Source organism: Xiphophorus hellerii, chromosome 17 (genome assembly GCF_003331165.1).
Source record: "Xiphophorus hellerii strain 12219 chromosome 17, Xiphophorus_hellerii-4.1, whole genome shotgun sequence".
In the NCBI taxonomy this organism is placed as follows: Eukaryota; Metazoa; Chordata; class Actinopteri; order Cyprinodontiformes; family Poeciliidae; genus Xiphophorus; species Xiphophorus hellerii.
This window is the reverse complement of record NC_045688.1, coordinates 6,612,141-6,630,175: the sequence shown is the minus strand read 5'-3', so window position 1 is coordinate 6,630,175 and position 18,035 is coordinate 6,612,141. Positions and strand designations below refer to the sequence as shown.

At 40.7% G+C, this 18,035-nt stretch overlaps 1 protein-coding gene across 2 annotated transcripts; it reads right to left on the bottom strand.

Annotated features, from left to right (window-relative positions):
- Positions 1-423: 423 nt before the first annotated feature.
- LOC116736891 (sortilin) lies at positions 424-16,088 on the bottom strand. 2 transcript variants are annotated; one of them, XM_032589759.1, is made up of 21 exons: positions 15,273-16,088; positions 14,968-15,030; positions 14,352-14,428; positions 14,179-14,275; positions 13,347-13,514; positions 13,122-13,195; positions 12,865-12,911; positions 12,004-12,140; positions 11,824-11,907; positions 10,826-10,886; positions 9,862-10,014; positions 7,680-7,777; positions 7,497-7,596; positions 7,245-7,419; positions 6,362-6,555; positions 5,683-5,875; positions 5,395-5,511; positions 4,803-4,944; positions 1,407-1,513; positions 1,243-1,331; positions 424-1,100 (listed from the first exon to the last, which is right to left on the bottom strand). In XM_032589759.1, the coding sequence occupies exons 1-21, from the start codon at positions 15,921-15,923 to the stop codon at positions 1,075-1,077; spliced, it is 2,853 nt and encodes a 950-aa protein (XP_032445650.1). In that variant the 5' UTR covers positions 15,924-16,088; the 3' UTR covers positions 424-1,074. The 2 variants fall into 2 exon arrangements, with proteins under 2 accessions (XP_032445650.1, XP_032445649.1); XM_032589758.1 differs by having other exon boundaries at positions 504-1,100; positions 1,214-1,331; positions 15,273-16,087.
- Positions 16,089-18,035: the final 1,947 nt, after the last annotated feature.

Sequence of the window (18,035 nt, the reverse complement as noted above, 5' to 3'; positions counted from 1 at the left end):
GACAAGAAAGGACACTTTAAAAGTTTGTAAAAGTATTTTATTATTATTTTTATTTGGCTGGTCTTGTACATGAGGGTATTTTCAGTCAGTTCCAAAAACAAGATATTTGCTTTTTGTTCCTATTTCCTTTCTCCTTTTTCATGCGTGAAGCTAGTGCAAAAACATCCATCAAAAAAGAAATTCTAGTTGTAAAAAAAATTCCCAATTGAATAGAAAAAACACTTATTTTCCACAACATTTAACATATTCAATAAAGACATAAAATATGGTAAAAATGTATGAAGAATAAATAAGAAGTTCAATTAATCTTCTATTAAAGTCCGTTTAGCAGCAGCTTCACAAGTATGAGCCTTTTACTCTATTTATATAACTGTCTGAAAACATTGACTTAAAAATATTCACAAAAAGAAAGTTGATGCTTTGTATCAAAAATTTAAAAACTATATATATGTTCTCAGCAAGAGCAGTTATCAAAATGAATAAACCTTTTTTTTTAAAAAAAAAAAGAAATGAGTTTAAATAATTTGCTGAGTATATTATTTAAAAATGTTTTATTTATTGGCCCTAAATCTAAAGCCCTGAGAGAAAAAAATCAATCCAAATAAACGTCCCTATACGAGTGATACATCTGTCGAACAAAATCTTTGTTTTAACCAACTTCCTGTATTTTCTCGCTTGTTTTGAGAAATACGGAACATGTCGCAACGCCCCCTGCAGGTCTTCTTGGTACATTCGACACGTGTTATTGCTTGGAATGTTTTCTTTCTGTGAAGGAGGGTATCCAATGCGAACAACAATATTTCACAGCATTAAATATAGCAAAAAGGTAAAGACATAAATAAAAGTCAAGATTCTTTCAGAGTTTTTACAGTTAAAAGCTGAAATATTTGCAAAACGGTCAATAAAATAGAATAGAAAAATACTGTACAAATAAAGAAAATGTACACAAGGCACAAAATAGTTTAACTTAATAAGTTAACAATTATTATTTTGATGATTTTTACATTCGTAGTTAGAGCAGGGGTTTTTTGTCTTCTGTGGGACCAATTTCAATTGTTAGCATTTTCTTCAGTTTCAGCCATGCGTCATTCGAGAAGATCCTGACAAAACAAGAGCGTAAGCTTATTAGTAAATAAGTGAAAATGACATTTTTGATTCACAAACCTCTAAAAATTTGAGAAAAAGTTCCAAAACTATCCTGAAGTACTCTTACCACATCTGAGTCGTGCTGGCAAGCCGTACCGTTGCTGCTGGCAGCACTCCCGAGCTCTGCTGTGATGTCATTATTATCATCCTGCATGCGAAGGTTAGAGAAACGATACGCTGGCATCCTGCAGAAACCACAGTCATCTGCTTACACTCAAAGGGTAAAAGCTGAATGCTGGGAGTGTGTATGTCTAACTCACCTGGTCCTATAAACACCTCTCTTGACAACAAGAACTGCAGAGACGATAGCCACTAGAACAATAACTGCTGCTCCTACAGACACCAGGATCAGGACAAGCCTTTCTTTCTGGAAAGAAAAAAAAAAAATATATATATATATATATATATATATATATATATATATATATATATACACTGCTCAAAAAATAAAGGGAACACTTAAACAACACAATATAACTCCAAGTAAATCAAACTTCTGTGAAATCAAACTGTCCACTTAGGAAGCAACACTGATTGACAATCAATTTCACCTGCTGTTGTGCAAATGGAATAGACAACAGGTGGAAATTATTGGCAATTAGCAAGACACACTCAATAAAGGAGTGGTTCTGCAGTTGGGACCACAGACCACTTCTCAGTACCTATGCTGTCTGGCTGATGTTTTGGTCAGTTTTGAATGTTGGTGGTGCTTTCACACTCGTGGTAGCATGAGACGGACTCCACAACCCACACAAGTGGCTCAGGTAGTGCAGCTCATCCAGGATGGCACATCAATGCGAGCTGTGGCAAGAAGGTTTGCTGTGTCTGTCAGCGTAGTGTCCAGAGGCTGGAGGCGCTACCAGGAGACAGGCCAGTACACCAGGAGACGTGGAGGAGGCCGTAGGAGGGCAACAACCCAGCAGCAGGACCGCTACCTCCGCCTTTGTGCAAGAAGGAACAGGAGGAGCACTGCCAGAGCCCTGCAAAATGACCTCCAGCAGGCCACAAATGTGCATGTGTCTGCACAAACGGTTAGAAACCGACTCCAGGAGGATGGTATGAGGGCCCGACGTCCACAGATGGGGGTTGTGCTCACAGCCCAACACCGTGCAGGACGCTTGGCATTTGCCAGAGAACACCAGGATTGGCAAATTCGCCACTGGCGCCTTGTGCTCTTCACAGATGAAAGCAGGTTCACACTGAGCACATGTGACAGACGTGACAGAGTCTGGAGACGCCGTGGAGAGCGGTCTGCTGCCTGCAACATCCTTCAGCATGACCGGTTTGGCAGTGGGTCAGTAATGGTGTGGGCTGGCATTTCTTTGGAGGGCCGCACAGCCCTCCATGTGCTCACCAGAGGTAGCCTGACTGCCATTAGGTACCGAGACCCCTTGTGAGACCATATGCTGGTGCGGTTGGCCCTGGGTTCCTCCTAATGCAGGACAATGCTAGACCTCATGTGGCTGGAGTGTGTCAGCAGTTCCTGCAAGATGAAGGCATTGAAGCTATGGACTGGCCAACCCGTTCCCCAGACCTGAATCCGATTGAGCACATCTGGGACATCATGTCTCGCTCCATCCACCAACGTCACGTTGCACCACAGACTGTCCAGGAGTTGGCGGATGCTTTAGTCCAGGTCTGGGAGGAGATCCCTCAGGAGACCATCTGCCACCTCATCAGGAGCATGCCCAGGCGTTGTAGGGAGGTCATACAGGCACGTGGAGGCCACACACAATACTGAGCCTCATTTTGACTTGTTTTAAGGACATTACATTAAAGTTGGATCAGCGTGTAGCGTTATTTCACTTTAATTTTGTGTGTGGCTCCAAATCCAGGCCTCCATTGGTTAATAAATTTGATTTCCATTGATGATTTTTGTGTGATTTTGTTGTCAGCACATTCAACTTTGTACAGAACAAAGTATTCAATGAGAATATTTCTTTCATTCAGATCTAGGATGTGTTATTTGAGTGTTCCCTTTATTTTTTTGAGCAGTGTATATATATATACACTGCTCAAAAAAATAAAGGGAACACTTAAACAACACAATATAACTCCAAGTAAATCAAACTTCTGTGAAATCAAACTGTCCACTTAGGAAGCAACACTGATTGACAATCAATTTCACCTGCTGTTGTGCAAATGGAATAGACAACAGGTGGAAATTATTGGCAATTAGCAAGACACACTCAATAAAGGAGCGGTTCTGCAGTTGGGACCACAGACCACTTCTCAGTACCTATGCTGTCTGGCTGATGTTTTGGTCAGTTTTGAATGTTGGTGGTGCTTTCACACTCGTGGTAGCATGAGACGGACTCCACAACCCACACAAGTGGCTCAGGTAGTGCAGCTCATCCAGGATGGCACATCAATGCGAGCTGTGGCAAGAAGGTTTGCTGTGTCTGTCAGCGTAGTGTCCAGAGGCTGGAGGCGCTACCAGGAGACAGGCCAGTACACCAGGAGACGTGGAGGAGGCCGTAGGAGGGCAACAACCCAGCAGCAGGACCGCTACCTCCGCCTTTGTGCAAGAAGGAACAGGAGGAGCACTGCCAGAGCCCTGCAAAATGACCTCCAGCAGGCCACAAATGTGCATGTGTCTGCACAAACGGTTAGAAACCGACTCCATGAGGATGGTATGAGGGCCCGACGTCCACAGATGGGGGTTGTGCTCACAGCCCAACACCGTGCAGGACGCTTGGCATTTGCCAGAGAACACCAGGATTGGCAAATTCGCCACTGGCGCCTTGTGCTCTTCACAGATGAAAGCAGGTTCACACTGAGCACATGTGATAGACGTGACAGAGTCTGGAGACGCCGTGGAGAGCGGACTGCTGCCTGCAACATCCTTCAGCATGACCGGTTTGGCAGTGGGTCAGTAATGGTGTGGGGTGGCATTTCTTTGGAGGGCCGCACAGCCCTCCATGTGCTCACCAGAGGTAGCCTGACTGCCATTAGGTACCGAGATGAGATCCTCAGACCCCTTGTGAGACCATATGCTGGTGCGGTTGGCCCTGGGTTCCTCCTAATGCAGGACAATGCTAGACCTCATGTGGCTGGAGTGTGTCAGCAGTTCCTGCAAGATGAAGGCATTGAAGCTATGGACTGGCCAGCCCGTTCCCCAGACCTGAATCCGATTGAGCACATCTGGGACATCATGTCTCGCTCCATCCACCAACGTCACGTTGCACCACGGACTGTCCAGGAGTTGGCGGATGCTTTAGTCCAGGTCTGGGAGGAGATGCCTCAGGAGACCATCCGCCACCTCATCAGGAGCATGCCAAGGCGTTGTAGGGAGGTCATACAGGCACGTGGAGGCCACACACAATACTGAGCCTCATTTTGACTTGTTTTAAGGACATTACATTAAAGTTGGATCAGCGTGTAGTGTTATTTCACTTTAATTTTGTGTGTGGCTCCAAATCCAGGCCTCCATTGGTTAATAAATTTGATTTCCATTGATGATTTTTGTGTGATTTTGTTGTCAGCACATTCAACTTTGTACAGAACAAAGTATTCAATGAGAATATTTCTTTCATTCAGATCTAGGATGTGTTATTTGAGTGTTCCCTTTATTTTTTTGAGCAGTGTATATTAGAGAACTCTAATCAGTAAGAACAGAGTACAAACAAACATTTTAACATTAAAACTGTTCTTACTGGTGTGTCAAAGTGTCCAACTGATGTGGACTTGGCTGAAGGGTCAGGGCTGGGCTTAACCCCGCATGGTCGGATGATTGTCTGCACCACACCCTGAGGAGTGAACCCACCGTGACACTTGTCACTTGGGACTTTTCTGTACCTGCAAACATTGTGAGAAGACGGTGTCTTTGCTTTGTCACATTTATTAAGATTTTACCTGATAGACCAAAACAAAGAAGCTGTTAATTGTGAAATTGTAAGAAAATAATACACGCTTTTGAGCCGTGCTATATTTTTTGTGTAAACGTTTCACAAAAATATGAATGGTGTGGCATGCATTTGAAAACGCCCCACTGAGCCAATATTTTTTAGTATTTAGAACCACCCTTTGCTGCAGATTGTCTCAGTTTTTAGTCTCTCGACCAACTTTACAAGTCTAGACACTGATACTTATGCCCCAAAATAACCTAAAATCGGACTGAGAGCATTGCTTACCATCACTTTTCAAGAGTAGTCACAATTTCTTGATTAGGGTATAAATATTTCTATAGTTAGACCTAGTCATGCATGAAAAGACATAATCTTTCATTTAAATAGCTTTGATTATTACCCAGCAGTCAGAAGCTCATCCTCCTCTCCATTCAGACACATCTCAAAGGTTTTGTTTGGAGTATTTGGCTGTCTCACACACTCCGAGGTGTTCACGTGACGATAGTAGCCATAGTCACTGTTTTCAAAGACAATAAGATGTTGACAAAAATGCCAGCAACACAACACAACCCTCCCTTATACAAACCTGGACTGAGATGTCGTTTTTGGTGAAGCTAGTTTATGCACTTAACCACTTGTTGAGTATGAAATGTCTATAATTTAAGCGATAACAAACAAATTGATATACCATAAGTAGTCCTCTCTGGTGCATGGACATGGGATTTGCTTCTTGGTGACCACAAAGTTTCGCCCATTTCTGCACACAGACTGCTTCTTCAGCCTCCTGTAGGTTTCCTTCATACCAAGGACACAACCATTTCTCTCTGAGTTCCTTTTGTCTGTAGAATGAGCCAGCCACTCTTCATAGTCCTTCTTATTACCTATTAATAGATCAAATCAAAGTCAATACCTGTGTAACTATCACTTGCAGTGACCCTTTGCTATGAGAGGGTTTAGCTTAAAAAAAAAAAGATGAATTTGTAGAAAAAAGCCTTGCGTTCAATGTTTAGTACAATAGAGGATCTGTGATGCTCTGGACTTTTCTGTTAGATCATCATAAGAGTACACTAGTAATTTTATTTAAAGCTCATTTTAAAAACAGTTGAAGCGTAGCTGAACTGTGAACCTTAACCTGGACATTGTTCTTGTATAACATTGACTTTTTGGTACATTGTCTGAAATTATCTTTGTACAGTAATGAGTTCAAAAACTCTCTTTACAGTTAAAAAAATAAAATAAAACAATTGCTACACTCACCACTATGTGGCAGCATGTCCTACAAATACTCAGTATGAGATTTGGGAAAGAGCAAACTTACTGTCTGTGATCCTGGGGGAGTTCCCCATTTTTCGTCATTCTTGACTTACATTCTCTGGTAATGAGGCTCTGGAAGTCGATAGTGACAGCCACCCACATCGGCTGACCGTCTTCCTCTGGCCTGAAGCCCCACACGCTGACATTCATGGCCTTGGTGCCTGGCTCAGAGGCCAGGCCTGTGAAGAAGAAGGGCTGCTCGGTGAAGTTATACGACTTCCAGCACTGGCCCTCGTCAGTGGAGAATCTGATGGGAAATGCCATTGGCACAGTTTAGGCACTCGATACACTGAGCGACAAAAAGATATTTTTTGGAAGCTGTCTGTGTTTTTTCAACTGAATTAGGACTATTTTGCACTGCTGAATCCAAAAATGACATCCGTTTTTCTCAATCAGGTCAGGTTTTTATTCTAATTTGATTCAGAGAAATCCGATCTTCTGACTAAATTGATGGCATTTTTGTGACTTTATCAATTAATTTCCGTTAATATTTCTCCTCCAAAAAAGGTTTTAGGAGAAAAAAAAACTTGTTTTCTAACCGAGTGTATTACTTAGATGTTACAAACTTGGTTTTCTGTAAATTGAATAATAAACACTCATAAGGGTAAGTGCATGTAAATTGAACATTACGTCTTCATTGTGCAAAATTCTCCATCTTTTCTGTCCTGATGGAGTCTCTCCTCCTGCTCATCACTCATTGAGCCCAGATTCTCAGGAAACCAATCCATATGTGAGAACAAGTAATGCATTTCGATGCTCATGTTGCATCCATAGCTAAGAAAGTTGACCTGATTGAGCAAAACCAACACGATTTTTGGATTCAGCTCATCAAAATGACCCTAAAACAGTTGAAAAATCACAGCTGATTTATTTTTTGGCTAGTATTATTTTTCAAGCTTAACCAAAACCTAAGCTGCTGGTAATTTATTTAATTACTTGATGGTCTTGACTTGTCCTTCACGGTGAACCTCCACAGCCACTATGAGACCCCCAGAGTCTAGTATGCTGTAGTGGTGAGGGCCCTTAAGGGTCCCTATCCAGTTATACCCCCCATCCGAGGAAACAAACACATCTGGGTGCTGAGATGATGATAGAGAATCACCCACAGAGCCTGATGGAGAAAAAGATAATATAACCTAAGATAACATTAGATTCTAATCATATTTAACACAAAGGGTGTCAAATTACCGTGAGCAATGACGAGACCAATGGCAGTTGGCTCAGACAGAGCAAGCATAGGAACTATTCGGTTTTTACGACTGTGTTCTCCATGAATGTGAAGGTTACACTGTTAAAAATAGACAACAAAACCAGAGTTAGAAACTGAAGTCTAAGAAATAAAGCCCTTTTTCCACATGTTTCTTCACATACACGCTTAACATTGTCTGCGCAGTTCACATTCTGGGGTTTCTTCAGTTGCCTCCATGTTCCTCCTCTGTTGAAGGAAATGACAGATCTTATTCGACCATCTGCAACAGAACAAAGTTCTCAGGTCAGGTTTGTTTTTATATCATCTAATGTCAGTTCAAGGTAAATACTCATAGTTTGAATACGGGAGCACAGAAATGAAAAGGTGACAAGTCGCTTTAAAATGCAATTGAGTATTTAGGAAGATATGGTGGCAGAAGAGCAAAAATATTACCCAGTCCAAAACTGCAAAACACAGTTGGAGTTTTGTTCATTTAGGGGTTAAGATTGTATTTCTATGCCTAAAAGCTTAGGATGCATGGAGTCTTTGGTGTATTTGTTTCCATTTCTTAAGAAAAACCCTTTAAATAATGTATATCTATAACAGGGGTACTTTGAATAACCAAAAATATTAATTTTACTTGATAGAAGCAGCTAAAATGTAGGGGATTTTAGTTATATCATTCCATTTAGATAGATTTTCAGACCTTAATCTACCTCACTATGTCACTGTTTATAAGATAACAACAACAAAAGCACTCCATAGTAATGTGAGGGTCACTATCAGCCAAATGTTTCTGCTCAGTTGTATTGATTAAATTATCTTTGGGAAGCGTGAGAAGCTCCAGAAAATCAGGAGTTTTGTGAATCGTCTTCTGTGGAGAATTTTGGTGAAGAATTAGACATGATCTTACAGAAGTGCTGCTGTCCAACAATCTGGAAGTGTTTTTCCAAGTTATTTGCAAAAAGATTATTCACAAGTGGATAACAGTCTTGCCAACCACCAGGTTTTTCCAGCAGTGAATGCCCAGCATCCTTACCAGGTGCACTACGCAGGGAAGCTCCTAAAACCCCCCCGACTACTTTAAACGGCTCCAGACAACTTATGAACTGCTAACGCTCATTAGGGTGCAATTAGAAGAAGAGAAAGCAGTATGGCCTGCAAGGTTGCTATGAGAAAAGGGATGAAAACACAACGGCTTCAGTTTGCAAATCTGTCCCTAAGCAAGCCACATGGCATCTGGAACAAGCCACATGGCATCTAAAGGCCCTTATTTAAAGGGCCTTTAAATAAAAAAATAATTTCAGATGTTTGACAGTTTGAGTTTGGTTAAAGCAATAAAGCCTACACATCAGCACAAAGATCTTAAACCAGCTGGTGACAGACGGGCTAGGATCTGGTCTTGTTTTGCGGCCACAGAACCATGGCAACTTGCAGACATGAAGCAAGCCTTGATCCCCTCTGTGTGTTCAAAATAAAGGGTCTATAAAGAGCAGGTAGGGTCTGCAGACAGCATAGTTAGCTACTCGGTGATCAAAGGCTTAAAGGCTCGACACTATCAGGTTTTTCGGGTAACATTTTCAGTGAAAGTTGAAAAAAGGACTGCTGATGATAATCCAGGCAACTATGACTTTGAAGTATGACAAATATTCAGCAGCTGACAAGATCTACTGTCTGTTCTCCATACCTACGTTCTTGATGTATTACTGACTGGGAACTCAAACCTTGTGGGCAAAGAGAATGCACTATAACAAGCACATTCTCTACTGCGCCATGTTTGTTTGTGGCTTCAGTGGCTGTGCTACATTGCCACATAAGGGCCTGGCATATGCTTTGTAACATTTTTGGTCATGTGGGTTGGGTTTATTGAAGACTATTTTCATCCGGACAAAGCCTTTTGGCCTTAATGTGTGTCTTCGTATAAACAGATTATAATTTGCATGCATAAAGGAAACCTGTCTGAGTGGAGCTCCAAAAGTCACTCTAGTCCAGAGCTTTACATTTTCCTAAATCAAGCCCTGGCTGTAGTACTTGCTATGAAAAGTTTGAGAATCACAGATCTAGTCAAAGTCTTCAAATCTACATGATTGAAGTGCTCTGTCAGAACATTTACTGGCCTGTGCATTAACAAATGCCTATAAACCACTATTAACTTAAGTAAAATGATCCTTTATGGTATCATGTATGGAAATGATACCTTCCATATCTAAATTTAGAATCAAATGAGCACCAAGTTATATTTTTAACTATTTAACCTAAACTTTCAGCCTGCAAGAGGGTGTGCTTATGTTTTTTTTAATTGACTTTGGGTATTCATGTGCATCAACAGGCTGTAGAAGAGAAGAGCTTGATAGAGAAACTTACCGATATCTAGTTTATTAGTTAGATAAACTCCCCTCAGTGAGGTGATGTTGGTGAAATCGCTCTTCCTGTGTCCATCAAACAGATGTCGTTCCAGCGACTTGGAGAACAATATTCCACGGTCATCTGACGTGTACATAGTTCCAAAGAAGGTGTCTGAGATGAAAACAAACAACATGACGCTGTAACAGGAATGTCAAGTGGGGGCCACGGTTTGATAATGTATATCTTTTGTTAACACGTTAGACGTGAAATTTAGTACAGAAAACCTGTACAGGTTTTAACACGCCGACACAAAGGATAACCACAGGCGGCCGAAAGTCATTAAGCCTGTGTTATAAGTGTGAATCTTAAATACACGTGTCGGCTAAAAACTTGAAGGACAACGATGGTTGAGAGGGGTGAGGGATGTCACGAAGTGTGTGTACTTGTCTTGCTTGTGTAACACCCTGATCCATAGGCAAGATTACCAGTTTTTGCAGCGCAACCTAATTCTGCTTCCTTGCAGCCAACAAGAGATAAGGCCCCCTGCTGCCCACATGCCTCCCTTATTTATCTCTGCAGTTCAAAAGTCCCACTGAGCTGATTTTAGAGCACCAGCTGGAGCAGATGTAGGCTTGATATGAAAACAATTACAAAAGCTTTAATTAGTGAGACAAGTGTAGAGCAAGGGAAGGAAACAAGGCAACAGGAAAGGAGAGGAGAGAAATAATTAGAAGCTGGAGTTGGGCGAATTATCAAATGAAGTGGATGTCTTGTCAGCATCACAGAACCAGTGAAACCAGTTCAGTCTTTCTTGTCAATGTTTTCCATCACAAAAAACAAAAGCAGCTGAAAAAGATATGAACTGTCACGTGGCTTAGATATATTTTCATATGCGAATGAGTCGGGCACGTTTTAGCTTTTCTGGGCATGCTTTCTGTCTCAGAGGAAGAGATTAACGCAGGCCCGTGTTTTTGTGTGATACCTCCTGGGTTGTCCACATGCATGAAGAGCATATCCTCATCTCCGTCCAGGATGGAGTAAAACTGCAAACACGAGCAAAAATTGAGAGAGAGAGAGAGACAGTATGAGGGCGAAAAAATGTAGAACTGCAACTTTTTTTTTCATTTTGATGACTACTTTAATCTTCTTTATAAACAGAGTCTAATCATCGTGTGCCAACGTCTGTGTTTGCGGTGTCAACACAACATGCGGGTAAGAGTTTCATTGGGGCAGGTGTGCATTCAGGGAGTGTTGGAATAGGGAGAGGTTGTCTTTCCAGTTTTACCTAAAACCAGCTTCTGTAAATAATTGTCTAATGAACCAAAGCATCTGGAAATCTTAGAACGCATTTTTACAAGACAAATATCTGAAGCTGTTTTGGAAGGACAATTTTTTTTAATCACCATTTTCACCAAAGTAAGCAGAAAGATGAATTTACATCTCTTTAGGAAAAAAAAAAAGATATCGATTCAAATCTTCACTGATTTCTGTGGTATTTCTGGTTGAAAATTCTTGTTTTTGAAACTATGATGTATGTGATCAAGGAAGTGTTCAACTCAAGTGAAAAAGGAAATAAAATAAAAAAAATAGAATTTAAGAGATGCATTAAACAGCTTAATATGAACCCGCCCTTCCCACCCCCACACACAAATCCACAAAAACTACCCCAATTCAAATTATTCCAATACATCCACTTATACAGCAGCAGCAATGATCATCTCAAGGAAATATAAGAATAAGTGTGTAAGTTTTATCTATACACAATGAACTTGAACCACATTGAAATGTTATAAAGATAATCATTGATAACTCTTATCAAAATGCAGTAAGCATGCTAATGTTAGCCTCCCACTTGAAAACAGCACAAGCTTATGCAAGTATGTCTAGATCAAAACCTATCCTGGAATGAAAACAGATTTGGATCAGCAGCTAAAATTCCTGATCTGAACATCCCACGCCACAAATCCAAGCCTTTCTTACCTGCTCTGTTGACGCAGAAGGCAGAAGCGCCTGACTGAAGGTCTCTCCTTGGTCTGATGAAAAATACATGACACGAGGAGACCTCTGGGGAAACGAACACGGTGTTATCTGACATACAGCAAGGGAGGACAGCCGAATCACTACAGCACTACAGGACAACGTTGAATCCTTTCATCTTACCGGGTCCTCCATCACAGAGAAGAAGAGAAAGGCTCCAATGTAGCCAAAACTGAAGACGTCCTCGTGAATTATGGTGAAGGTCTTCCCCAAATCCTTCGTCCTCTTCAACACTAAATCTCCTCTTTCTTCTGCTTCAACTAATAAAAGAATAAAATTAGATTTTGTTTCCTAGTAAGTTAGTCAGCCTTCACATTATGTAAAAACTCGATTGATACAGTTTAATGACTAGTTACATTAAATTGAGGTGATTATGTCTAATAAGTTGTGATTTTTTTTTTTTAACATATGTTACATTTGTTGTTGTAGTAGTTTACCCTGCTGTTGTGATTGGTGAGAAGGTGATTTGTTACACATCTAACCAGTATAACGATAGGGTTTGTGACACACTGCCAGCTCAGCTTTCCCACCTACTTATACATAACCCAGGTATAATAAAATCATTTAAATTGTGTTTATGCTTTTGGTTTTAGATGGAAACCCCCGAGGCCGGTGGAGCTCATGTCAGCCTCCCTTGGAAACTTTCTCTTGGTGCCCAGGAAGAAATAAACTGACAAAATATGACGTTCAATGTCTTTGTTCAGGTGAATTTGTTTGGAGTTATTGAGCTACAGATCTGGGTTAAAATAGTTTAATTTTCAGGGTTTCATGTGGACAGTGACTGGCTGACATGAAACAACCATTAAAAAAGATTATTTGACTCTGCTGAGCATTGATAAATCTGTTGTTTTTTTTTCTAAAAGCCTCCGAGCGTCTTTCAGAACTAGAAATACCCTCATCTGTGGACATTGCTCCATAAAACTACCAAAAGGCATTTCAAGTAAAGATTTGTGACTTCCCTTTTAAAACTTTCTTGCTTCTTACCTGCATCAACACGGCTGCAGCTGAAGAACAAATTTGTGCCTGCTCCCCTGATGGAAACAGGAAGTTACCAAAGTTACACAGAATGTCACAAGATTCTTGTAAGGGATGTTTTTTTGTTTTTTTTGGAGGGTTCTCCTTTTCTGTAGAGTATGACATCTTGCAAAGCAATATGTTCTAATAGCCAGATGCTTTGTAATTATATTTAATCCCAGCCTTCTAATCTGCGCTGACTAACCCTGTTTCCTGTTTATCCTCACCATGAGAAAGAATGCACTCCCTCGTGAACTTTTGTCCATCTAGCACCAAAGTCCAGCGAGAGCCAAAGACCGTCCTGCAAGTCAGGAAACAGAGCAGTGTTTGCTTTTTCTTTAAGGTGTGTTCTCGACATGTTGACAGAGTGTCGACTGAGAGTATTAAACAAAGCGTATGAAACCACAGACGGAAAAACATGAGCAGGGAAGTGAAAGGTTTAAAAGACTCACGTCTATGCTAAGGGCCACCAAGTAGTCGGGGTTGAAGAAGTGGTAAGTAATGGACTGATCCAGGTGAAAGGGCAGCTGGGTGGATTTGAAAGTTGCTCCAGCATCCATAGAAGTGAAGATGATCCCTCCAGGGTTGTCCACAATGGGTGTGTCTGCAGTCAGTATCACCTGCAATGGAAATGGGTGGAGAGCAGATATGAGCTGTATCAGTTATCATGCGTACAATGCCTAGAAACACTATTCACAGAGCTTGAACTTTTCACAGTTTTTCCACATTACACACATAATGCTACACTATTTTGGGGGGAATTTTGTTCAATGAATCAACAACACATTGTGCATAATTATGTAGTGTACAGAAACTTTTTGCTCCACAAATCTGGTTTCCAGAGAGGAGTGGTTAGAAGAAAACCACTGTTCAAAGCATCAGCAAAGTAATCATTTGGACGAAGGACTCTGGTCAGTTGAGACCAAAATTTAACTTGATGGTTTTAATCAAATTTTTTTACAGCTTCTCTAAAAAATAAACAAAAAATCAGCCACGCTGATTGGATGTGTGGAAACAGAAGACATTGGTAGAGTTGATTTTGACAACAACGGAGGTGTCTTCACACTTTTTGCAGCACATCCTCAACCACATGCAATGCTCTGTTTCAGTTCGACTTCTTCTAGAATCTCACAGCGTTTCCCCAGAGTTCCCAATGTCTCAATCCTTAGAATGGTGTCAACCGGAAGGATGGAGGAGGTTATTAGTTCAACACAGAAATCCCCACGTTAAGCAACACTGTCTTTAAAGTTGGCAAACAAACTGATGGCTATTCTGTTAACTCACTGAGCTCCCTGGTCCAACACTGATTCCAAGCTCCTCTTTGATGAAGGTGTGGTTGATACGGTGGGAGATATCGTGAAAGGACTTGCCATAATCTGTGCTGTTGAGAATAAGAAGGACATTTATTGTAACTCTGTGATAAGTAGAAGGAATGTGCAGGTTAAACTTGGACTCACCTTCGGTAAAGTCGAGATGAGCCTCCCGCCAGGTAAGAATCAAGCGGAGCGCTGATTGTCGACAGCACCAGGATCACCTGGTACACGGAGAAACACTGTGTGAGTGGGGCGATTCTTAAGATTAACCCTAAACTCATGAGAGTGTTTCTTCAAACTCTCACAATAAAAATGAGTTGTATTGATTTCTTTATTCAAATAATAATGAAAAGTTTGTTTCAGACAAAAAGCAGCACACAGGTCCACTTCAAACAGTGGCAATGAAGCCATCAGATTAGTTCAAAACTTAGCTATTATGTGTGTGATATTTGAGTTTATGTTTCACAAGTAATGTTAAAAACATTACAATAGCAATTTATTAGATGATACTACAAATATGAATCTTTATACATGTATGTATCTCTCTGTTTCGTTATGGATTATGTTTTAGTATGTGTTCAAAAATGTTTCTGATTGTTTACTGTGTTTTTTTGGTGCATGACTACAGAGCAAACCACACAAATCTAGTTGGATTATTTCAATATTTGTTTGATTAATAACAGCAAGCTTCTACTTTTGTAGAATGCTTTAAAATGGAAAGCTGCATATGAGCCTGAAGAAGACCAAATGGGACACTCACTCCTGTACCATCGCCCACCCATGTGAGAATCACGTGGGAGCCGTCATCACCATTAAACCCTGTCTAGGAGAAAAAGAGGACAAAAATGTTCAAATATCATTTACATCAATAATGATGCAAACTTCTTCCATGCTCCTCTGCTTCTTTTTGTTAAGTCTACATCGCCTGATGAATAAATTTAATTAAAAAAAAAGAAACATCAACATATTTTTAAAATCATTAATCAGCCTCTCTTTTGTGCTGCATGTCTAGGCTTAAATAAATCTTAAGTACTAATTAACAGGCGACTCTCTTCATGCTCTCACCTCCTGTGTGTTATCATCAAGAATCTTGTGTTCGGTCGGGGTGAGGGGAAGCAGGCAGGAGGCGAAATTAGGATCTCGAGAAGGGTTCGAAGAGTCTGTGGAGCTGCTGGTGTCCCTCTGGAGGCGTGGGGCCTGTTTGTCCTGCCGGAAAGTGACCGTCCTTCCCCAGGGACCGCCGCTGCTGCTGCTCCCCTCGGCTAAGAGAAGGAGGGCAATGTGGAGGACGCACAGCCCACCGAGGAGCACAGTGGTCCAGATCATTTCAGCAGAGAGAGTGGAACCCTCTGAGGAAGGAAGAGTTACAGTGACCTGTGTCCCTGCAGAGACTGGCTCAGCTGAAGGTGTTGCACTATGAAAGCAAGCCCGGGGGGTGGGGAGTGCTTGAACGGGTGGGGAGTGCTTGAACGGGTCATTAACATAAAAAAGTGCTGTGTTAAGAGAGCAGGTGCTCCCACCCGCATCCATGTGACCTACAGGAAGGATTTGAATTTCAGCAGAAGATGTGAACGCATCCACCGTTCGTTTGTACTTCTTTTTTTTATGTTTCATAACTTTTTGTTGATGTAAAAGGCATTTATTTATCCTGGTTCTGCTTTTCTGAGGGGCATTGTTTCTTTTTTTGTTCACAGTTTTTTTCTCCATGTTTTTCATTTGCCCTCTTATTATTACATCACCTTTATTCCAGTTTGTTTAAACAACATCAAAAGTCAATGCTTTCCATGAGGTAAAGAGACAACATACCATATGGGGATTTAAATTAATTTTGATTATTATGGGTTACACTAAACACATTCCCCAACATTGTGGTTTTTCACAGTTAGAGTTTTCCTCCACTAGCAGGGAAAGCTCCAAAAGGTTGTTGGTAAAAAGCTGTGTGTTGATAAAAGTCCGTATTCAAGCATTTTAGTGGAAAGTTTAACGGGAAAAAAAAAGGTTTTGATAGTGAAACTAAGCTCAATTAAGTGACATGTTCCACTCCTGAACCAGAGACAAGGGAAGAAGTGCCTTACATGCGTTAAAAACTAAAAGGACTGGATTGCTACTTGGTAATCTTAAATCTTTTGGATTTGGATATTAAGCAGAATCAAGAAGAAGAGGACGGTGTTATCTGCTGGTTTTGGTTCACGGTGGGTTATTACATCAACGTGTCAGTAGAGAAATTTACCAGAAGGTCATTTCATGCTTTCCTTGGCTGATCAGTTACATGAAAATGTAGATTTCATCCCACCTGGACTCTGTACCCCACCCACATTACTAAATATATCAACGTGGGGTTCAATGACCATGACAAAGCTTGAAATTCACTTGAAATTTGCTGGACAAATAGAACATCTTTTTTTTTTTTGCCTACCTCCAAGCACTGCAAGAAGGATCTTTTTATTGGTCTTCTATAACGTTAGTATTTTCTGAGAAACTGAATTTTGGGGTTTCATGACCAAAATTAGTTGAGATAAACAACTGACTAACACTTTATGTGAAATGAATCTATAGACTATATGGTTTCACTTTTAAATAAAAGCACTTTTTGAATGTTTAAAATATATTTTTTAGTCCCTACTTCTGTTGTGGAAACGAAGTCAACAGATGGGGTCGACTATTTTTTCACGTATGGTCGATCTTTCTATAATCACCCTGGGTGAGCATAATGTGCAGAAATATTCTGACAATTGACGCACAAGTTTTCAGCCTTGTTTTTGCTTACGCAAACGTTGAAAGGGAGGACATGTACTGACAAGGAGTAAATATTTAAGCAACTTCTATCACTAGAAAAACTCTTCTATTAGGATACATTTAACAGTAGTCCCGCCAACAAAATGCAGCTGTCTTGCTGCCGGCTGTATCCAGGTTAAATCTTTAGCCAAGAGAAGCACGTAAACGACATTTCGGGTAGATGAGTGTTGTTCGGATGTGCATGTCATCATTAAGTTTTGGGAGCGGCAACAGATGCAACCTCACACAGTACGTTACTAATGGCTCGTAAAACGGAGGGATGATGGACACAAAACCACAACATAAATGAAGAAAAGTGCAAGATGATAAACTTCCTTTCTGTAGGAATCCACACGTGTACAACGATCTTTGTCAGCAGAGATGCTGACTTTTTAAAAAGAACTTTCCTCTCAAATACATCTAAAGTAGCAAACTGAAAACCTGAACTGTTGATACAAGACAGGATGGATACATGCTAAAATGACGTTTATGCCCAGTTCTGACCCTAACATCTGAAAACTGCAGCTGAAAACAACACTGATTGGATCAGTCAATATTTTCCGATCTGTTATTATCCAGTTCCGGTGAGTCCGTGTGAATTGTGACCTCAGTTTTCCATTTTTAGATGACCCAGTTTTGTCTTCTGCTTCTGTAGCCCATATATTTTTCAGGGCACAGTCTTTTGTGCATTCAGAGATCATATTTTGCATATCTTGACTAGCTATTTGAGTTACGCTTGTGGCTTTATCAGCTCAAACAATGCTGTCCATTCTGCTCTGACCTCTGAAAACAAAAAGCCATTTTTAACTATTGGATCTTTGCTTTTTTTCCTTTTCCAACTATTTACCGCAATCCCAGAGATGGTTGGTGGTATGAAAATCCCAGTACTTCAGCAGTTTCTGAAATACAAAGATGAGCCTGTTTTGCTCCGATAATCATGCCAATCTTCAAAGTCACTGAAATCCCTTCCTTCCTCTTTTCGAGTCGTCTTCAGCATCTGCCCTTTTCTTTTCCTCTCTGTTGTCTAAAAAGGGTTCAAGTAAATGTCAACAA